The sequence below is a fragment of the Antrostomus carolinensis genome, unplaced genomic scaffold (assembly GCF_000700745.2).
Source record: "Antrostomus carolinensis isolate BGI_N321 unplaced genomic scaffold, ASM70074v2 scaffold23636, whole genome shotgun sequence".
NCBI classification, from domain to species: Eukaryota; Metazoa; Chordata; class Aves; order Caprimulgiformes; family Caprimulgidae; genus Antrostomus; species Antrostomus carolinensis.
Genome location: NW_010324257.1, coordinates 3,027 through 22,529, shown reverse-complemented (window position 1 = coordinate 22,529; position 19,503 = coordinate 3,027). Strand labels below are relative to the sequence as shown.

The 19,503-nt window shown below is 42.2% G+C and overlaps 1 protein-coding gene across 1 annotated transcript in view; it reads left to right on the top strand.

The window, feature by feature from the left end:
• Nucleotides 1-716: 716 nt before the first annotated feature.
• The window catches only part of ASPSCR1 (ASPSCR1 tether for SLC2A4, UBX domain containing), a gene marked incomplete at its 3' end in the record, with an annotated part of 21,728 nt that continues 2,941 nt past the window's right edge, over nucleotides 717-19,503 (top strand). The window contains exons 1-6 of the mRNA XM_010170895.1: nucleotides 717-839; nucleotides 4,747-4,847; nucleotides 8,778-8,835; nucleotides 9,658-9,731; nucleotides 10,400-10,838; nucleotides 17,790-17,929. Coding sequence (XP_010169197.1) covers nucleotides 801-839; nucleotides 4,747-4,847; nucleotides 8,778-8,835; nucleotides 9,658-9,731; nucleotides 10,400-10,838; nucleotides 17,790-17,929 — 851 coding nt within the window. The remainder of the gene's footprint in view (nucleotides 840-4,746; nucleotides 4,848-8,777; nucleotides 8,836-9,657; nucleotides 9,732-10,399; nucleotides 10,839-17,789; nucleotides 17,930-19,503) is intronic.

The following is a 19,503-nucleotide window of genomic DNA, read 5'->3' as shown; positions in this document are numbered from 1 at the left end:
GTGGAAGGCGGGCGGGTGTCCGAAAGGGATGCGGGGGCCCTTGGCCGTGCGGCGAGGTCAGCCTTCCTTCTAGTGCTTAACTACGTGGGCCGTGCGTGATAACGCACGAGGAAATTATTCACGGTCATCCCCGTGGAGAGAGGGCTCTGCGGGCTTTGGTTCAGAGGCCTCTCCAGCAAATTTACTTCGTTCAGATTAATCTCTCCCCATTTCCCTGTGCGAGTTCCCTTTGCTTCTGGGATTGATACCGAGGTCCTGCATGACTTCCACGAGGGTGTCCCTCCCCACACGCACACTTCTGCTAGCTCACGGACTGGTAGGACTCTCCTGGCTTACCTGGTGGTTTGCCTGTTTACTTGTACAGCATCATAATCGAGGTTATTTGTCTGAGTATCAGTAAAAAAAACCAAACCAAAACAAACCTTTTTATTTAATAGTGAACATCAGGGTTGCATATGTATTCAGTTTATCTCTTAAAGCCTGAGGAGGAACATATATTTGAGTGTTTTATCTGCGATCTCTACAGACTGCAGCTCTTTTGGTATGTGGAATAAACTTTGATGACTCTTTTCTGAATTACAAGTTGTGCATTTCTTGCTCTGTGGTTTCTAGTCAGCCTGTAATGAGTTCTCTTTCTCAGTGCCTGGATGTTGTGTTGTTGCCAGTCTCTGAAGTGAGATGGCATAGAATGGTTACTGGCATATTCAAGGGCTGTGTTCTTCTTTAGGTTTCAGAGAAGCGTGTTGGATCTCTCTTTACAGTGGAGATTTGCCAGACTGCCCAACAATGCCAAGCTGGAGATGGTACCAGTCTCCAATAGAGTGGGAATTGGAAACACGGTATGTTCATTTTACAGTGTGACCTGTTTTGTTCAGTTATCAGTCATGCTGGGTATGATCTTGTCAGATCTAATGAGCAAGAGTATGGTTAGGCTTGGCCAGTACTTGAGCGGAAGACCACCCGAAGACTGGTTGAGGTGTGGTGGAAAATGGTAATTTAGTAGCTTAAAGCATAAAAGTGGCATTATATAAGTGTTAATAAGGTAAAAATTATGTATGATCTTACTTAAGTAGCTTGAGAATGAAAATTTGACTATTATCTCTCTTCACGCTACTTCTTCATATGGAGTTTCTCAATTTTTGTGAAAGTTTCAGGTCTATTAGTGCTAATCTCTTAATGTCTGTCTGCCAAATTGTGTTAGTGGTGTTTTTGTTACAGGTAACTGATAACATACATTGAAAAGTGAACTTTGTAGTGTGAGGCAACTGGAATCTGCTCTGGTTCACTCTGGGTGTGCAACATAGTTTTGGGGATCACAGGGCTTTCCTCTGTAAAACCTCCCTGTGCTTTGTTTTGTCACTGATGTTTCTGACTTTGTGGTAGAAAGAATTTTGTGCTCCAAGTGATGTGTTTAGTTAAAAAAAATACCACAAGCTGGTAGCATCTGCTTAAAATTTTCAGTTAAAAAAAGTTGTGATGGCATGGAGTTTGTCTTCCAGAAGAAAGTGTTTCTATTGAAATAGTACAGTGATGACTTTATCTGACATTTGCATCTGGTTTGGGAGGTATTCTACTGAAGGAAAACAGGGATTTTATTTTATTTCTTTTTCCAAGAAGATAAGTGCAGCGTATCAGAAAGGATGAGAAGGACTGTGCTCTAGGGGAGGGGTTATAACATGGAATCACTACTTCAGATCACAAAAGAGAAGAGCTAATGGAAATTTGTTACTGTTTAGTTGTATTTCAACAGAGGAATCTACAGAAGTGAGGCTTCCCTTGGAGTGCTCATTGCTGTTTTGTGGAGTTGAGAAGATAGAGCAAATATGCTTGTGAAAGGTGCAGTCTAAGCAGAGTTGTTATCTCATAAACTAAAAGCAGAGATTTCACTTGGAAGAAATTTTACAGACAGTACAAGAAAATAATTTGTACAGAACAACTGACCAAAAGAATTACCTGCCACAGGGAACTGGGGTCAAGTACTGTAGGAAGTTTAAAACGGTTGGATAAGCGTGACTAGAACTCACACCAGTATTATGCTCTAATATAGTGGCGGTTGAGATGTGGGCTCAATCATGCAGGCTGGCTGCAGTAATGTGGGGATGAATTTGGTTCTGTGCCTTTTGGTATTGTCTCTTTTATTGAAATAATGTGCTTGGAAATAGGTATGCATTCCTGTGGTGCATTGGTAGCAGTTACCCCTAGACACAGAATACAAACTTCAATAAATTGACTAGTTTGTTCAGCACATCTGATATTTTTTGAAATAGAATGCTTTTGGATTTGCCTTCCCATGTAAAAATCATTAATTCCTGTAAGACAGTTCTTCAGTGAGAAATTGAACAAATTCCCATTGTGATGGCAAGTGATCTGGGGTTACCATCAGTACAGTTCTAGTGTTAGAATTGTTAGCCTTTTGTTTATATGTTTGTAAACTTAGAAGATAATTGGCGCTGGTCTCTCTATTATTTTATAGAGAGCCTAAGATTTTTAAAAAGACCTTTCTAATTGACTGAATAGGACTTCTGTGTCATGCTTAGCTTTGAACTGTTGCCCAAAAACTGATGCAACTGGTAGTCTGAATTTCTGGTCTGGATTCTTATAGAATGGTGATGTCAGCTGTCATCACTCTGCTGTAGCTGAGAATAATCTAAGGCTTGTCTCCAGCACAGGAGAAGCCAGGAGGTTGTGTTAGTGGTGGGATGAAATGACTTGGTTCTGTAGGCTGGTTGTTGATGATGCCACTGTTTCCTTTATGTAGAAAAATCCAGCAGGTCACAATGTGCAGTCCTGCAAGGACTGGCAGGAGCCGAGGCAGATGACAAACATACTCCTCCACTGAAATCACAGCTGGTTGCTGGAGTGTGTGGTGTCTGTTTTTTCCCATCTTCCTCTCTCTTTCTCTCTCCTCTCTCTCCTCTTCAGGACTGTCCTCAGTGTGTTCATTTTAGAAATGCCTTGGGTTTTTTTTTCTTGATAGCAGTTATCTGAAGAATATGTAGGATCTGCGTGAGCTTCTAGTAATGAACATGCATGTTCACATTCCAGGTTGGAAAAGACGTGTTAGAATAGGCAGCTAGCTGTACTTTGCCTTTTTCTGCAGGTGTTTAAGAACTTGATAACTGAACGTCCAGAACTATATATATATATATTTTTAAATTAATTCACTCTTAAATTGTATATAAAAATTTTGTGGTTAGGAAGCATTAGTGAGTTACAAGTCACACATGTAGTCTCTTTGAACTGATAATCGTTGGTTAGGTTCTCAGTAACTGAAAGGTAGATTTGGACTGTGTTCGTTGTTTGTGTGGATGTGCATGTATATACTGTTTGTTCTGCATCAGGGAAGTTGTTCTGCAAATTGATGCTTAAGTTGACAGAGCTCTGGGTTGGTGTTTTAGTTTGTGCAGCTGCATCAATCCTAAGTTATTTAGATTAATTTTATATCGCTGCAAATACCCTTGCTGTAAAGTTTCAGCTGGTGTAAAACAGAACATCTCAAGTGCTCGTAATGACACATTATTTGGATGCTCGCGTTGGCCTTTGTCTGAATATATTTCAGTTCAGGATATGGCAGGGAAGAGAGGCCCAAAGAAGCTGGTTAATATTCAAGGGTTGCCTCCTCCACGCTCAACAGCAGACCAATCCAACAAATAGGAAGTCAGGCAAAAGTACCAGGATGCCTGCATGGATGAACAAGGAGCTCCTGGTCAAACTCAGACAAAAAGGAAGCATACAGAGAGTGAAAGCAAGGGTGGGTAACCAGGGAGGAACAGAGAGACCTTGTCCGAGCATCCAGGGATGAAGTTAGAAATGCTTAAACCCAAGTGGAATTGAGTCTGGCCAGGAACAAGAAGAGCTTCCTTAAGTACCCAGGTGACGAAAGAAAGGCTGGGGAAAATGTGAGGCCCGTTGCTTAACAAGGCAGGAGACTTTGTTACACAGGACATGGAAAAGGCTGAATGCCTTCTTTGCCTCAGTCTTTACTAGCAAAACCGGCCTTCAGGAATCCCAGAGACCAGGAGGGAAGGCTGGAGCAAGGAAGATGTTCCCTTGGTGGAGGAGGATCAGGTCAGGGAATACTTGAGCAAACTGAATGTATGTAAGTCCATGGGCCCTGCTGGGATGCAGCCATGAGTGATGAGGGAGCTGCCAGATGTCAATTCAAGGCTACTCTTGATAGGTGTACCTGAAGACTGGAGGAAAGCAAATGTCACTCCTGTTTTCAAGGAGGGCAAGAAGGAGGACACAGGGAACTAACTATAGGTGGGTCAGCCCCGCCTCGATCCCTGGGAAGGTCATGGAGCACCTAATCCTGGAAACTGTTTCCAGGCACATGAACGGGAGGAAAATCATTGGGAGTAACCAGCATGGATTCAACAAGAGGAAGTCATGCTTGACCAACTTGATAAGCTTCTATGATAAAATGACTGGCCTGGTAGGTGAGGGGAGAGCTGTGGATATCATCTGCCTGGACTTCAGTAGGGCCTTTGACACTGTCTCTCGTAAGATCCTCGAGTACTAATATTCATAGCAGAATAGAACTATTCTAAATATTAACTTCTAAAGTAATCATTCCAATACTCCTCTGCATTTTTAACTAATGTAATCATTTGCAGCAAGTGTTTAGAAGGAAGTAATGGGTTTTTGGATAGCAGGTTCTAGACATTATTGAAAGATTGAAAAAAGTTGTGAAGAAAAAAAGTTTTCATTCAATTTTCAGATGAATTCAGTGTATTTTTCATATAGGTTCGGATCGCATTGCAACTAGATGATGGCTCCCGTTTACAGGACACCTTTCTCTGTCAACAGACTTTGTGGGAACTTCTCAACCATTTTGCAAAGATCAGGTGAGCAATGCAGTGAGAAAATATTTGTTTAGATGGATCTCTGCATAAGTAGTTAGTTGTTATGGTGATCCAGCTAAATCCTGCAGGTTTGTAGAACTTGCATTTATTTGACACTGTTTTTTCCTTTGCAGCACGGACTTTTGCCTTTTCCCTGCTCTTTCAGATTGACGCTTCATAGTTTCATTATTATTTTTTAATCCTGGAGTAGCAGTCCTGATTCAGGGCATAAACTGTTAACAAACTGCTAAGGCTAGGAAGAACCTGTACTTGGATATGTTTTTCCCCACCTGTCTTTTAACACAAACTTGTTTGAAGTCGAGTTACTGCCAGGGTTGAGGTGGTAGCCTGGATTATCTTGATCACCAGTGTTTCTGTGCTGCGGTTCCATGTGGTGGAGGGGGTTCTTTCTGAAGCAAGTTGCTCTTGTTTTTGAGGCTTGCTCTTGTGCCAGTTCTTCAAGGAAATCTGGAGTTCTCAGCAGGTTAATGTGGAATCTTGAAAAGACTGATTAGATCCTGCTTAAATGGAAGAATTTCTGGTCCTACATTTATTGAATATATATCTGGGTTCTTATTTGAATCCAGTGTATATTCAGTGCTTTCTTTTGTCTTTAGTTGTGACTTAAAAATACTGTATTATTTTGAAATGTCAAGCTAATAAACTTTTCAACAAAGAGAGTACTTTTATTTTTTTTCATGGTTTGGAAGATGAAGCCTTGAAGCTGTGACAACCATTCTATTCTGAACAGAATTTCCAAATTTAATTTTTTTTCTATTGTAGTTGGGTTTACCTTGCTCTTGATAGAATGTTTTTTCAGATCCTATATTTCTAGCTTTTTCTTTCTCTTGCATTCCTCACCTGCTAGTTGCTTTGTTGCATTCGAATCTCTTGCTCACCTGTACAAATGCTGTGCTATCCTATTGTGCAAATTTGAACAATTTTTGTTAATTTCTCAAACCAATTAAATGCTCATCTAGAGACAGTAGCTTTCTGTGTCAAAACTTTTGACTCTAAAGTGATATAAATGAGGCTTCATTACCATTTGCTTTTCGTCTTTAACCATCAGGGATCAGGTCTACACTGTGGCATTTACTCTTGAGTCAAAGGGGACAGTCTTCATGTAAATGCCAGAGAGAAAAGAATTCTTTTTCTTTTGATTGAGGAAAGAGGTAGGCAAGAAAAGCCAAGTACAATTTTCCTGGATGTTTTAAGGCCGCTCTTGTACCTTATTACACACTGTGTGCTCTCTGGGAGAAGAGTGCCTGTTGCAGTTTTGAGAACTGGTAGACCGGTGGGGGTGGTAATTACAGACAGTGACAAATAGCCTTTGTGTGGCCTTCTCACACATTAGTTGGTTATTTCTTTGGTTTAAATTTTGATATTTTTATATAATTTTTCTCCTTTGGAGTGGTTTTATTTGTTACAGGTTATTGTAATACTAATAGTTAATGTACATGCTGCTCTTTTTAAGATTCAAACTGCTACAGTGCGCTAAGCGTTATTAACTTCAGTTCATGGGACACAGCTGTTTTTTTCTGCCCTCTGGAAGCTGAGCTCAGATGTTTGGATGGACTTTGCAAACTTTTGATTAAGTCCAACAAGCAGCAAAGATACTACGTGTGACTTAATTGCAAAACAGGCTGGATCTATAACCATCCATATAGATTTCATGGGCTGTGCTGCTTTTCAGTGTGTATTGACTGAGTTGACTAACTAGTAAGCTAGTTGCTGACTTTTGCTGAATCCTTCCTTTGACTTTCCAGTTGGAGACATTTTCCTGGAATGCTCAGCCGCTTGAAGTGCGTGAGGGGAAGTATTCTAAATCCACTGGAATTTCCCCCAAGTTTCCAGTGTCCATGTTGGCTGATTGGGTCTGAAGAAGGTCTGGAAGCTATTGTAAGGCTGCTCCTCCTCTCAGCATGCGGCAGTCCTTGCACAAGATGTTTACAGGCCCTGTCAGATCACTACATGAAGGAATCTAATCTGCTTGCCGTTCCCCTTCTGAAGAACAGCACATCAAAGAAATGACAGTGTGTTTGATGTGTGTGCTTGCTTCAGTGAATGCATGTAATGGATTAACAGCAGCTGGAGGAGGAGCCTGCTGGCTTCCAGGAGTTGTACAAAAATAAGTCTCTGGGGAATCTTTCCTTAGAGTCTGTTCTGCAGAGGCTGGTTGAGGGCACAAGCGTTGTATACCCTTTTAGCATTAGGCCTGGGAGAGCTGTTGCTTTTCCGTCTCCTACTCTTGCCTGTCTGTCAGCTTCAGCAGCTTTGTAGACTGATTTACATAGAAGTGATTGCAGCCTGGACACCTGAAGACAGGTTTGACAATGGCTATGACTCTTTGCTACCTTTGTGGTATCACTCCTTAAGTTCAGATATTTTCCATGCATTTTTTAGAAGGCTCTTCAATCCAAAGAGTTGCTTGGATTGAAGTGGAAAGCAGTTTTGGAAAGGTGTAAGTCAAATTGGTTTATTCTCTTATGGGTCTGTGTGGTGAGGACATGTTCCATTGTGATTTGGCTTCTCTCCTATGTGGTGATCACCACCTTTCCTGATAGACAGGCCACTTGAGGTTCAACCCTTTTTTCCTCTGGACTGTTTCATCTGCCTTTGCTGTGAGTCTGTACTGTTTCCTCCATGTCTCAGCAGTCTTTTATCTTTTGTGCACTTTTATTGAGGGTTACTGTAGGGATGCAGCTGATCCTGATTGGAAACAAAATCCATTGAAAATAAGATAGGGATGACTAGCTTTCCTGGAGCAAGGGGAGCTTTGCAGAGCTTCTCACAGGGGCCATCATGTAGCCCTTTTCCCCACTGCCTGCCCTGCAAACCCAGCACACTTTCCTGCTGGGGTGAGGCACAGGGAAAAGCCATTCTCTCCCCGCTCCGCCAGACTGGACTCCAGAGAGCACTAAGATCAAGAGCGTTTACCATGAGGAAGAATTTCAGCTGTTTTGCTTTTGACGATAGAACAGCTGTTGCAGTGCAGATGGTATATACCAGCTCCTTACCAAGGGATGTCCTGCTGCAACTGAAATGACAGAGAACTCAGGACAGAATGTGCTAACAAGAGCTACTGGAGTGTTATGGAGAAGGATAAATCTCAGTTCTCATTGTGTTGATAGGGAATATCCTGGGGCAACTGTCACCTTTTGTTTTGTAGTTTCCCCTGCTAAGTTAGGCTGAAACTCTTGAATGTAAAACTTTTGAAAAAAGTCCTTATGAGAATTCAGCCAGTTGTATTTGAACCACCACTGTCTCAGCAGGGATAGCGTTCTCCTGGCCACCTTTTGCCCTTTGTGTGTTTGAGGGAGAGAAGCAAACTATTATTCTCCTTAATTTCATGTTTTATCCCATTCTCAGCTGATTTTAGTTTGAGTTTCACTTAATCTGCTGAAGGGGAGACCAACATGAAAGAGAGTTTCCTCTGCTGTTGAATCTAATTCACTGATTTCAGTGCTTCAGTGTACTGAACAATGTACTGGTTAATTCGTTAAGGCTTTTTGCTTTTCTACAGGCATCTGAGGTTTGGATGATAAAAGTGTTAGTCCTTTTTTTTCTTTCTTTTTTTTTTTTTTTTCCCCCCTCCTATTAAGAACACCCTGTGGTAAGGTTTTCCACACATGCTCTCTTTTGAAATTGCATGATCTTGGATGGATGAGAACTGAGACTTGCTATGCTAGGCAGTGATTTTCTTTTCCCTGTCCATCTTCTGTGTTTGATCAAGTGAATATGTAATAAAGCTTCTCTTCTACTTGAATGTCTCAGAATTGCTTATCTAGAGGGAAGTGGGAGGAGTAGCATCTTGTCGACAGTAACATGGAGGAGAGTGTTGCTAGCTAATTTCACTTCTTACTATTGCTCTACGTTGGTTTTGGGTGGGTAGACCGTTCTACAGATGCTTCAGTATTTTGCTCTTTATTGCAGGGAGTTTATGGAACAGCATGGTGAATTCTCTCCAGTCTGTATTTACATGCGAGATGAGGTAAGTCAGCAAAGTCTTCTTAACTGCCTCTTCTCCTTCTGTCCCTAAAAAATAAGAAAAACTCAACTCTGCTTTCCAACCTGGAAAGTGTTTCTTTTGAACTTTCTTGAGAGGGGAAGTAGAAGAATGTTGGTCTTGTCAAAGCATGACGTGTCTGTATGGAAAAAAGCTCTCTTGGAACGTAACCCTGGGCCGTTTAGACCTCTGAGCCCATAAAATGAGCTCAATGACCTGTTTGTGTTTTTCTTTCCAACTTCTTTTAAAGCTTGAGTCAAAACAGTGGTTTAATTTTAATAAATATTTGCTTTTCTCTGTGTTTTGATCTTTTGCTATTAATGTTTTGTTTAATATTTTGTATGTGCGTATTATGGAATTTGCTCTCCCTAGCTGTCCCCTTCACTTCCCACTGACCTCTGTGGACAGATCATCTTTATTCTGGAACAGGTCATTACAAGCAGATGGGAGGTGTATATAATGAAACTGACTGCCTTTCAGCTCTGAGATGTTGCCTGTGATTTAACTTCTGTGATAAAAATAATGCTTTGCTGAGGTCAGATTAGATTTGGATGTATATGTATGGGGTGGAAATATATGTAGGTCATCTTCCCTTGGGATCATTTAGTAAGCAGTGAATTTGATAAAGCATTAAAGGTGAATACAGATGGATTCAGGTCTCATTTCCAACTGCAGAAAGTGTGTTTTGAGCTGGTTTTGGTGCTGTATGGTATTTGTTTTGATACCGACTTCTTTCTAGAAAAAGCACTTTAAATGCTCTCCCAGTTAGGCAGTTGCCATAATTACTTTCCTCTGTTTTTGTTGCAGATATCAGGAAAAGATGCCCTAGAGAAGACAACACTGAAGTCACTTGGCCTGACTGGAGGCAATGCCATCATCAGGTTGGCAGGAGCAAAGTTTGGATTCTTTATTTTTCCTTTCCACTCTGGTGGTGAATTTGTTTCGTTTCAAATACCTTTCCCCCCAAAAAAAGGCACAAAAAAAGTTCAAAAAGACAAACATTGCAGCACTGAGTAGTCATTGCATTTGATTTGCCTGTTTATCTGAAACTGCTGCCCAGATGCGCTTCCCACAGCTGTAGATGTTGGCACTGACCAGTCATGTGCAGATTAAAGGGGCTTGTTTGCTGTTTTTTTTTTTTTTTCCTGTGAGTGAAACAGACAATTCAAAGTTAAAAGTCTCTGAGAGGACAATCATCTACCACTCCATTCTTCCCTGCTTTGGGTTTCAAGCATTAAACTTCCAGTCCCTGCAGTGCCTCCTGCACTGGTAGTTCCTGTTCTGTGGGGTTTTTTTTTTGTTTGTTTGTTTGGTTGGTTGGTTTTTTGTTTTGTTTTGTTTTTTTTTCACAAATCTCTGTCCCCCTACCCCTAACTTCAGAGCAATTGGGTCTTGTTCTTAGTGAGTGTCTGGAAGGAGCAGATCATTAAATTAGGGGTATATTTGAGTCTAGCTGTCTTTTTTGTATCATGGCCACATTGAGAATGGGGAGGTCAGTACTGTTAGGATAAATGATTTTGTTTTTATTCCTTTTGGTGTATTCTTTAAGAGTTGTCATGAAGAAATGCAGTTCATCTGGTCAGGAGGAAGCTGTGGGTGCCACGGTGCAGTGTAATGAGCTGACAGCGAGGCCAGTCTCTATTGAAGGAGCAGTGGATGTGCCCCTACCTCAAGCAAACACATTCCCAAAGGACTTGGACCACAAGGATGTGGCCATGTCTTCCAACAGCTGCACAGATGAACAAGACTCGATTAGAGAATCTCATGCCAGCTTGGAGGAGCAGGGGCCTTCCTCAAAACCTGAATGTACCCCATTTGTCCCTTTTTCTGGAGATGGACAGCGTCTGGGTGACTCTTCTGTAGCTGCACCATCTCTTGGGTTAGATATGCCCTCTTCAAAGCTGCCAACAACTTTTTCGAGCCCTGGAGGCCCTTCTAAGCCAAAGAAGTCTAAGAACAGCCAAGAACTGCAAAAGGAGCAAGAACAGGTAAGGAAAAATTTGTTTGCAGTGAAGGCTTTTTATTACCCTGCCTTGCCTGAAGCTGAGGCCCTGTGAAGAAATAGATGTTTCCATACTTAAGACTTTTCCCCCATAATATGGGATTAGGTGCCTTGGTGTCACGCAGGTCTGCCAGGAGTTCAGAAAGGAAGTATTGCATTTTGGACAGTTTACTATAGCAAATATGAAGGATGGGAATTTAAGAATTTGCTGTCCAGAGGCAAGCAGAGCTTGATACCTTGAGGTGTCCTTAATGAATGGTTATAGTGGAGGCAACACACTGCATTAAAAGCACAGTCCAGAAGAGCCTCAATCTCTGTGCCTCACATTCCAAGCAAATTTCATTAACAAATGCCCATTTTGTCACCTGAGCCCTGGGCACATGTCCTTCTTTTAAAAATTACTATCTGCTGTGTAGTTTTGCTGAAGATGAGCAGAGTTTGGTCAGAGTTGGGTTTTATAATGCCCTGAAGGTGCTTACTGCTTGTTGTGACCGAGTTATCTCCCGGATCATGCAGAAGGTATAAGCTTCGTAGAGTTTTACGTGTGGAAAGGGATAACTTTTCTAGCTTGTTATACGATTGTCCTAGAAGCAGAAGCAGTCTTAATAGGTTTGTTGCAACTTGATCCCATGACTTAGAAGATCTGAGAAGATGCTTGGGGTTTCTAACTCTTAGATTGTAAGGTATGCTCAGATTTCTCATCTGAGCCTTCCTGTGGAACGTGGAACTCCATACTAAAGCTATTGTAAAAGCAGTATCCCATTCTGCAGTTGTTAACATCTGCTTCCTCAGAGTTCCTTCTGCTGTGGTCCCTCTTACTTATAGTTCAAGTCTTTCGGTGTGGTAGAATGTTTAGATGTAGGGAAGGAATTTTTCGACTATAGTTGCATCTTACTTGCCAAGAGTTCGATATTTGGAAAAAACAGGTCTGGACCTCTCCTCTTCCTTTCAGTCTAGTCCTGTCTCTTCTGAGAGTCTTAATCTTTTTGATATTGCGAATGAAGCAGAAACCTTCCATCCTTTTCCTTCTCTATTTCTGCTTGCATGTAAGTGTGTCTTCTCTCTTGCCCCAAAATATCCAGCCTCTTAAATTAAGTCTACCTCTTTCTAACCCTTTGCCCAGAAAGACAAATTGCATATATGTCATCTTTGTGGGTGTCTCTCATGTAAAACAGTATTGGTTAAAATAAAAATGCGTTAGCCCATGTAGAGGTGGCTCAAGAGCGCTGTGATGCCATCAGAGGATGGCCTTTGAATGATGTTAAGTATGCTTTATGTAAGGCAGCTGTATGGAAGTAAATGCCTTCAGTAAGGTTGGGTACGTCTGGCAAGTAGTGTAAAATGGAGTACAGGGGGCATTAAATTAATGTCTTACTCCACATTATTGTGCATGGGGAGTTTCACATCCTGGGCTCTTTGTGACCAGCTCTTTTCCTTGCCCCTTCACTGCACTCGTCATCACTAGGGCTGGCATTAGTGTTCAGAGATCCCCTTCATTGTTTCCCACTCTTTAGTACCTCCTGCAGTTGGAGCTTTGTGTTTATTTCTGGTTCTGATCCAGCCATGGAACTAAACAGTGGAAAGCCATATGTAGAAGGAAAGGGTGCCTGATGAGGTTCAAAGGGAGCTTGATCCAGGAGGAATTTAACAAGACTATGTGTATGCTCTCATGTTGATGTAGGGATTCTACCTTGGTTGACTTCTTTGTGATTGCAGTCCATTCTTGATGAGTTTCTGAATTGTTTAGGAGCAGAAGCCAGACCCTGGAAGGACTCTGGAGCAGTTACAAATGCAGCAGAAGGAGGCCTTGCCAACCCAGTGTTGAATATTTCAGTATATTAGAAACATGTTTGGGTCCATCTAATCACTGTTATTTAACCTTTGGGAACAGACCCTGAGCATGGAGAACTAAACAGTAGGCTGGGTGATTTGTCCAGTCTTATGTGTTGATTGTTTCAATCGCACTCCCGCCCATAAGAGATTTGGAAAGGAGGCGTTTCAATTGTGTCTGAAAAGGAAGGAAGGAAGAAATGCAAGGGTTTGTGGTGGTAATCTTCACCAGTGCTGTTGTCCGCACCTCTCCGTATGCTGGCTGGAGAGAAAGAACTCATTTTATCATTTTACTGGCTACAGCTTAATGTGAAGTTGTGCTGTTGGGCACAGTTGAGCTGAACAGCGGTGGCCTAAGAACTCTCATGATCCAGCATCTTTCTCAGAATTGCAGTCCAGTTCAAACCACTCAGAGGCACTTCTGGAGCCAGGCTGCCTTCCAGTTTGAGAGCAGCTTTGGAAGCAGCTGCAGATTCTGTTGGGGGGGTTCTGCTCTTGTGTTAAACAGCATGTGATTTTGACTGCTGCTTTCAGGCCCTTTGATCTCTGGTGCTTTTGCTGCTGATTGATTACATTTTGTTCCCTCCTCCATTCCTGCCATCCTCTGCTCTCCTTGCTCTCAGCAGCAACAGCAGAGCAGGGCTAGCCACATGGCATCTGCTTTTTGTCCCTTTTCAGTCCTGAGGAAAAAACCCAAAACAAAACAAATTATTTTTAAACATCAAAGGTCCATTTTTGTAAAAGAATCTTCCCATTAATGCTTTGCCTGTGTGTGGTTTTTGAAGCTGAAGAGAGAGGCTGGATAAAATCTGTGCCGGCGTCCCTTCATTTCTTGGGCTAAAGATGGTTTACAGACAGCTGCATGCTGACTTTGATGTCAGAACATTAATTATTAGAAAGTAACTTTACACCAGATTCCCCATGAGATTAGAGCTCCCTGAGGTGGTGGGGAGGAGGTGAGTCTCCAGGGAGAGCTTGCTGCTGTAGAAAGCACAATAGCCGCTACTTTACTTAAAATGAAATAAAAGTTTTCCTAAGCTTACCTGCTTACTTAGGTCCGGGGTGGTGCCCATAGGATGAGCTGCATTCTTCCTGACCCCTGGCTTTATTACATAGACTGCAGTCATGTAGAGCACCTAGTAGACACTGCTGTGAATAGATAGCTTCAGCCTGCTGGTGAGAAGTGCCCGACAGCGCAAGTTTGGTAGCAGGAGTAGAGACTTTGAAGAATGAAGGTGACAAACCATAATGCAGCATCTTTGGCTCCTGAAGGGTATCGCTGTCAGAAATATGACAGCAAAATGCACAGCTTGCTTTCCTCCAGAGTTACGTCATGGAAGGTAGAAACTGCCATATAGTGGCCATTTATTATTACAGAGATGTTTACCTTTTGTCATGGTTGGAGAAAACACTGGATGTGTAGTGGACTGGGAAGCGAGTTGGTGTACCTGGTAGCTGCCTTTTTGTAAATCATGGTGAGAAGGTAGTTTTTGGATTCTGTCTGTGCTTTAGGATTGTTGGTGACGTTAAAATAAGGCTTTATTCAGAGTACTCGGATTGAATGATGCCTACTTGGAATACTTAAGCGAGCAAATGGTAATGGATGAAGAAGGAGGAATGGGATGATGGCTGGACTCTAGAGAAAGAGAATTGGTAGAGCAACAGGAGTGGATACTTCTTTCTCTCTGAAGAGTGTTTCTTACGTCTGTAGGGAGGTGAGATGTATGGTTGATTTCTCAGGGTGTTAAATATATGGCAGAAGAGATATTATATTATTATGATGTGGCAGTCTTTGCATCCTCAGAGGCAAAATGATAATGTCTTGTGGTTGCTAAGCAGTGCTTAGTAGACACCTTGTGCTCCCCTTCTCTGATCAGACCATGTTGTGCAATTCTGGAATTGAGTTGCAGAAACGCTGAAAAACAAGCTCAAACCATCTGAATTATGCTTCACAAAAACTCACCCATTACAGCTCTCTCCAGAGGTCTCTTATTGGGGGTTAGCTGAAAATTTAATATTAGGAAATTCTTACTCCAATTGTATATTTTTGCAGTCTTGTTAGACATGCACAGATCTGCTCCTTCTTCTGTACAGAAAAGTAGGTTTCTTCATGTTAAGTAGTAGCCAAGTAATGTGCTTTGGTTTTGAAGTTAAGATATTCAGCATTCAGTGTTAGCTGGGGAAACAGATAAAATTACAGACTTAGAAGCTAAAAGGTAGCAGTGTGTCTGTGTGGGGCCAGTACAGGTATCCTGCGGAGAATTAAACAAGGACGTCTTGGTTGGATGCAAGTTGGAGGTCAAGAATAGGGCATTTATGTCTAGGAAGCAGTTGATTTTGTGTCACAGCATGTAGGTAGTTCTGGTAGGCTGGGGAATGGCACTAGGGGGAAGTTCCTGACTGCCCGTTTGCAGTACCTTGTTGGCAACGGAGACTCGTTTGTTTGAACGAAGATGTCTGGAAAGCAACTCTTGAATGACAATTTTAACATACAGTGGTCTGGAGCAGTGAACAGAGGGGTGAAAACTTAGGACTGGGCTGTCTGCCTTCTGCTGTCTTGTGATTTCTCTTGTCTTGGCTGAAGGCTTTAGCTACTACCCACTGACTGATGCTTTCCCTGTGGAATCTTGCTACTGTTAGGATTAGCTGAAGTGGTTGCTGGAGCCAGTATTGAATGGTAAGTTTAGGATTTGCTAATGCAGACATTGGAATTCTCTCCATTGTATCCCAGCACCCTTCCCAACATGCCACAGGATATGCCTGCCCAGCCTTTTATTTTTTGGCTTTTTTTTGGAAGGAGAAGTCTTACTTTTCCATATGTGTGTGTTTAGAATTAAATGAAAATTAAGCCTGTTTGAGGAGATTAAAGTACACCTGATTATTGGGGAGGGTTGATTAATTCTCCTCTGGCCTCTGACACTGGTCTGACCTTATCAGACCAGCTGTGTGCAGCAGTGAGGACTGTTGAGCGACAGGCCCTTTCCCAGAGCGTGGCTCTGCACACTCAGGATGACTCCTGCAGTGTTGGGCATTCCTCCTCCTGAGCCCCGGGAAAGCTGCAATCAGACTCCTTCACCCGCTAGTTAGAGCTGACCCTGCTCAACTTTCTAAAAGTAGCCAAGGGTCCAACCCACACAACCTCGCTCTTTTAATTTCTCAAATTACCCTTTAGTGCCCACAAGCAGAGTGAACATTGCCTTGTAATTTGTGTTGTCGCTTTTGACAATTGAGGGAGACTCCTGTTCCCATGGGGCCTGTGCCTGGGGGAAGGAAGAATGGGTGGAACAGATGGAGGGAGGACATTTGGACATTAATTAGGATTGGAAAGAGTACGTGAGGGAATAAGGGGAGAAGAAATGGGCGTCAGGTTTGTTCATTGAGCCTAAAGCTGTGTTAGGCTGGCAGCTGACTGTAAAGAAAAATGCTGTACTAACTGTCAAAGTTTTTGTTCTCGTGGGGCTCTTCAGTCACGGACTGCTTCCCCCCTGCATCTCCTGTGGCCTGCAGTACACTATTCTGTTTGTTTTCAAGCTTTGTGTGTTGAAACATTGCTATGATATAAAAAGTTTAAATTGTTCAAGAGCCAATAGGTGTAACTGCTTCTTGTGTATTTGACTCCAGTAGCGGCTTATATTCACATACCGACACAGCTGCTGCTTTTGATGTAAGCGATAGTAGGCAGTGTCTAATCTTCTCTAAATCGTGAGGGATACGTAATGTCACTCTCCCTTCAGAGACAGTGAATGCTGTTTGTCTCATAGGTTGGGGGGATTGGGGTTCGGTTTGGGGTTTTTGCGGGGTTGTGGGTTTTGGTCTTGTTTTTTGTTTGGTGGTGGTGGTTGAAGGTTCTTTTTTGTTTGTTTGTTTGTTTGTTTGTTTGTTTGTTTTTCACGGTAGCTGCAACCACAGTTATAGGCCAGGACACAACTGTGCTGAAAGGTTTGCCAGCATGATACCCAACTCCCAGTTCTGGGCTCTGGAGCCAGGGGGAACAGAGTGGCCAGGCTGCCTGTGCCCTGCTGTGCAGGCGAGAAGGGTGTCTTGGCTGTTTGAGGTCTGTGAGCTGCTTGGATGGCCTGTCCTCAAATGCAGGGAAAGTTGCCAATAAATGTATTAAGTACCTTTATTGCAGCTAATGCATACAGTGAACTGCTCCCCTCGCATCTGTCTGCTTTGCCTGCAACAAAGGCTGATTTCAGTGCTAAGTACTTTCCAGAGTTCCAAACAAAAGGATTTTCACTGTCTGAGGGAGCTTCCTGCACACCAGAAGCCAGGTTAAAAATTCGAAACATGAACAATGAAACCCACTGCAGTGGCTCAATTCAAACAACTCAACAGATCAAAAACTACCTTACCAAAACAAAGGATTGAAGAAGTGAAGTGAGCCCTGGTTGGGAACTAGTGCTGTTGGTTCTGTGGCAAGAGAATGTGAAGCAAAGAGAGCAGAAGATAAGACGAGAGCCAGGAGTGCGTGGCAGATGACAAACTTAAAAGGGCGGTTTATAGTCTGTAGTGTGAAGAATAGCACCTGTGTAAGTTGTATGCTGCCTGTAGAATGGTAAGGAAGTGATTACATACAGAGGGATTTTTGGAGTAGAGCAGAGAGAGGTAGGTTATGGTTTTGGGAGAGGAGTAATTTCTGAGTACTTGTGACAAGCTTGTAACTAGCCAGAAGTATGGTCGAGCTGCAAAATATCATTATATTGTAAGTGAAGAGATTCCCCAGGCGCTCCCTGGAAGGGGGTTATCTCTCCTTATGTTAGATGACTGATGAGGTTATTACCCTGGGCTTCTTATACTGACAGTGGAGAGCAGCTAAGTGATGGGGTGTAGCTCATCTGACAATATAGATGCCTATTGCTTGTTGGGAGGAATTGTGCCCCAAGCTCTACCAGCTATAAAAAATGACAACACTGACCACCTCTGTGTCATTAGTCTGATCTTAGTGACATGAATTCCACACTAGTGATTGTATTTCAGTTTGCAGATACTGTCCTTTTACTTCTTTCTACTTTTACTTATTCTGTAAGGTTCCTTTTTCAGGAACCTTATAGCATAAGCAAAATGGTGCATTTAAGACTAATCAAAACTCATTTTTATTCTGTAGCTTGCAGAACGAGAGCCACTTGTATGTCACCTAGACCTACTAGAACCACTTCCTGCTGGCCCAGAGGAGCTTCCCGATGAGTTTTTTGAAGTCACGGTGGATGATGTACGGAAACGTCTGGCACAGCTGCAGAGTGAGAGGCAAGTTCCATTTCTGCTGGTGGCTAAGGTTGCTCCATATCCTTTTGTTGAGCAGAGTGACACTATGCCTATCTGGCTGTGATCTCTGGATAGACGGCTGTAGATAAGTTAATGGGTGTGCAATTAATGATCAGCACTGGAAATCTCTACCCTTTATGCCATTTGAGTTCAAGGGCTATGTCATGTTTCTGTGATGGAACCTGTTTTTGTGTGAAGGTGTGCACTGGATGTTGAAAAAAAAAAAAGGAAGTGTCTGTGATGCATATGTGGTGATAAGTTTGTTTGAGAACCTCAAGCTAATCAGGGATGGGCCCTCACTGAGAAAGGATGAGGGAAAGATTCCTGCCCCTGTTCTGCATTTCAGGGAGTCATTCAAAGCCACTTAACACCCCACCTCTTTTTCTTTCTTTCCTTCTCCCTTCTGAAGGGGAAGCCACTGCCTTTGTAGTGAGATGTGCTCTTATTTGCTAGAGGCCCAAAGCAGTGTTGAGCTCCTGTTAAATGTTTTTATTAGACCTTATCAGAAAAGACCAACTTTAAGACATTATCCAAATGGAAATAAAGCAAAACCAAACTTGGCCACAAATCAAGATGTGAGAATGTTTTGAACACACACAAAGAGGGGGAAGAAGTATAGGAAACTGGAGTAACTATGCATCTCACTGTTCACGTAGCTTGCTGTCAAATACTCGTTATTTTATTGTACTTTATTCCAGTTCTGAGCTAAAAACTCAGATTAAGATCAACTAGCCTCCCTATCACAACAGCATTTTGCTGTCTGTGTGTTCCTTAAAGAAATTAATTTCATTAATATATTTAGTTTCAAGTGGATCATAACATTCCTTTAAACATTACAATCATTCTTTGAGACTGTGGGACATTCTACTTTACACTGTAAGCAACTCTGAGTTGAACTTCTTACTTAGAGCTGTTGTTTTCCCCGCAGGCCGCTGAAATACACATGAGTACACAGATTGGCCTGCAAATTGCTCTGCCTCTTGTGGGAATATTTATTTAGTGGTACAAATGTAGGATCATTTGCTTGGGGGTTACTGGAATACAGCCCCTTCAAAAGAGACCTAATTTCCAAATTTGCTGATGCTTGTAATCCCTTTTCCCCTCACAATCAGGGATAAAAATAAAGGCAGGTTACATATGAAACTGATACCAGTTGGCTTCTGATCTCAGCTGGTCAATCTTAACAAAAACTAGCTGCATACAATACAATATTTTAAATACAATTAGAATTTAATTCTGATTTGATGAAGAGCTGAGAATTGGTGTGAATCAGCAATCGGTACACAAAGAATAAATGAAGCAGATTAGTTTCATCTTTACTTTTCAGATTGTGAATTGGCACTTTCAGAGCATCTTGGAATGTGGTGTACCAGTTGACAGTTCTGGGTAAAGATGGCGAAGTATCCTGTAGTTGTTTTGTTCAGCAGCTGTTCCTGAGATACTTTGATGATTCTTAAAAATAAGAAGCCCTTCAAACTGTATAGGTGTAAGAGATTAGTTTGCAAATAGCTGTGCAGAATTATATGATCAAATGTTTTGCCAAAATCTAGCCTGGC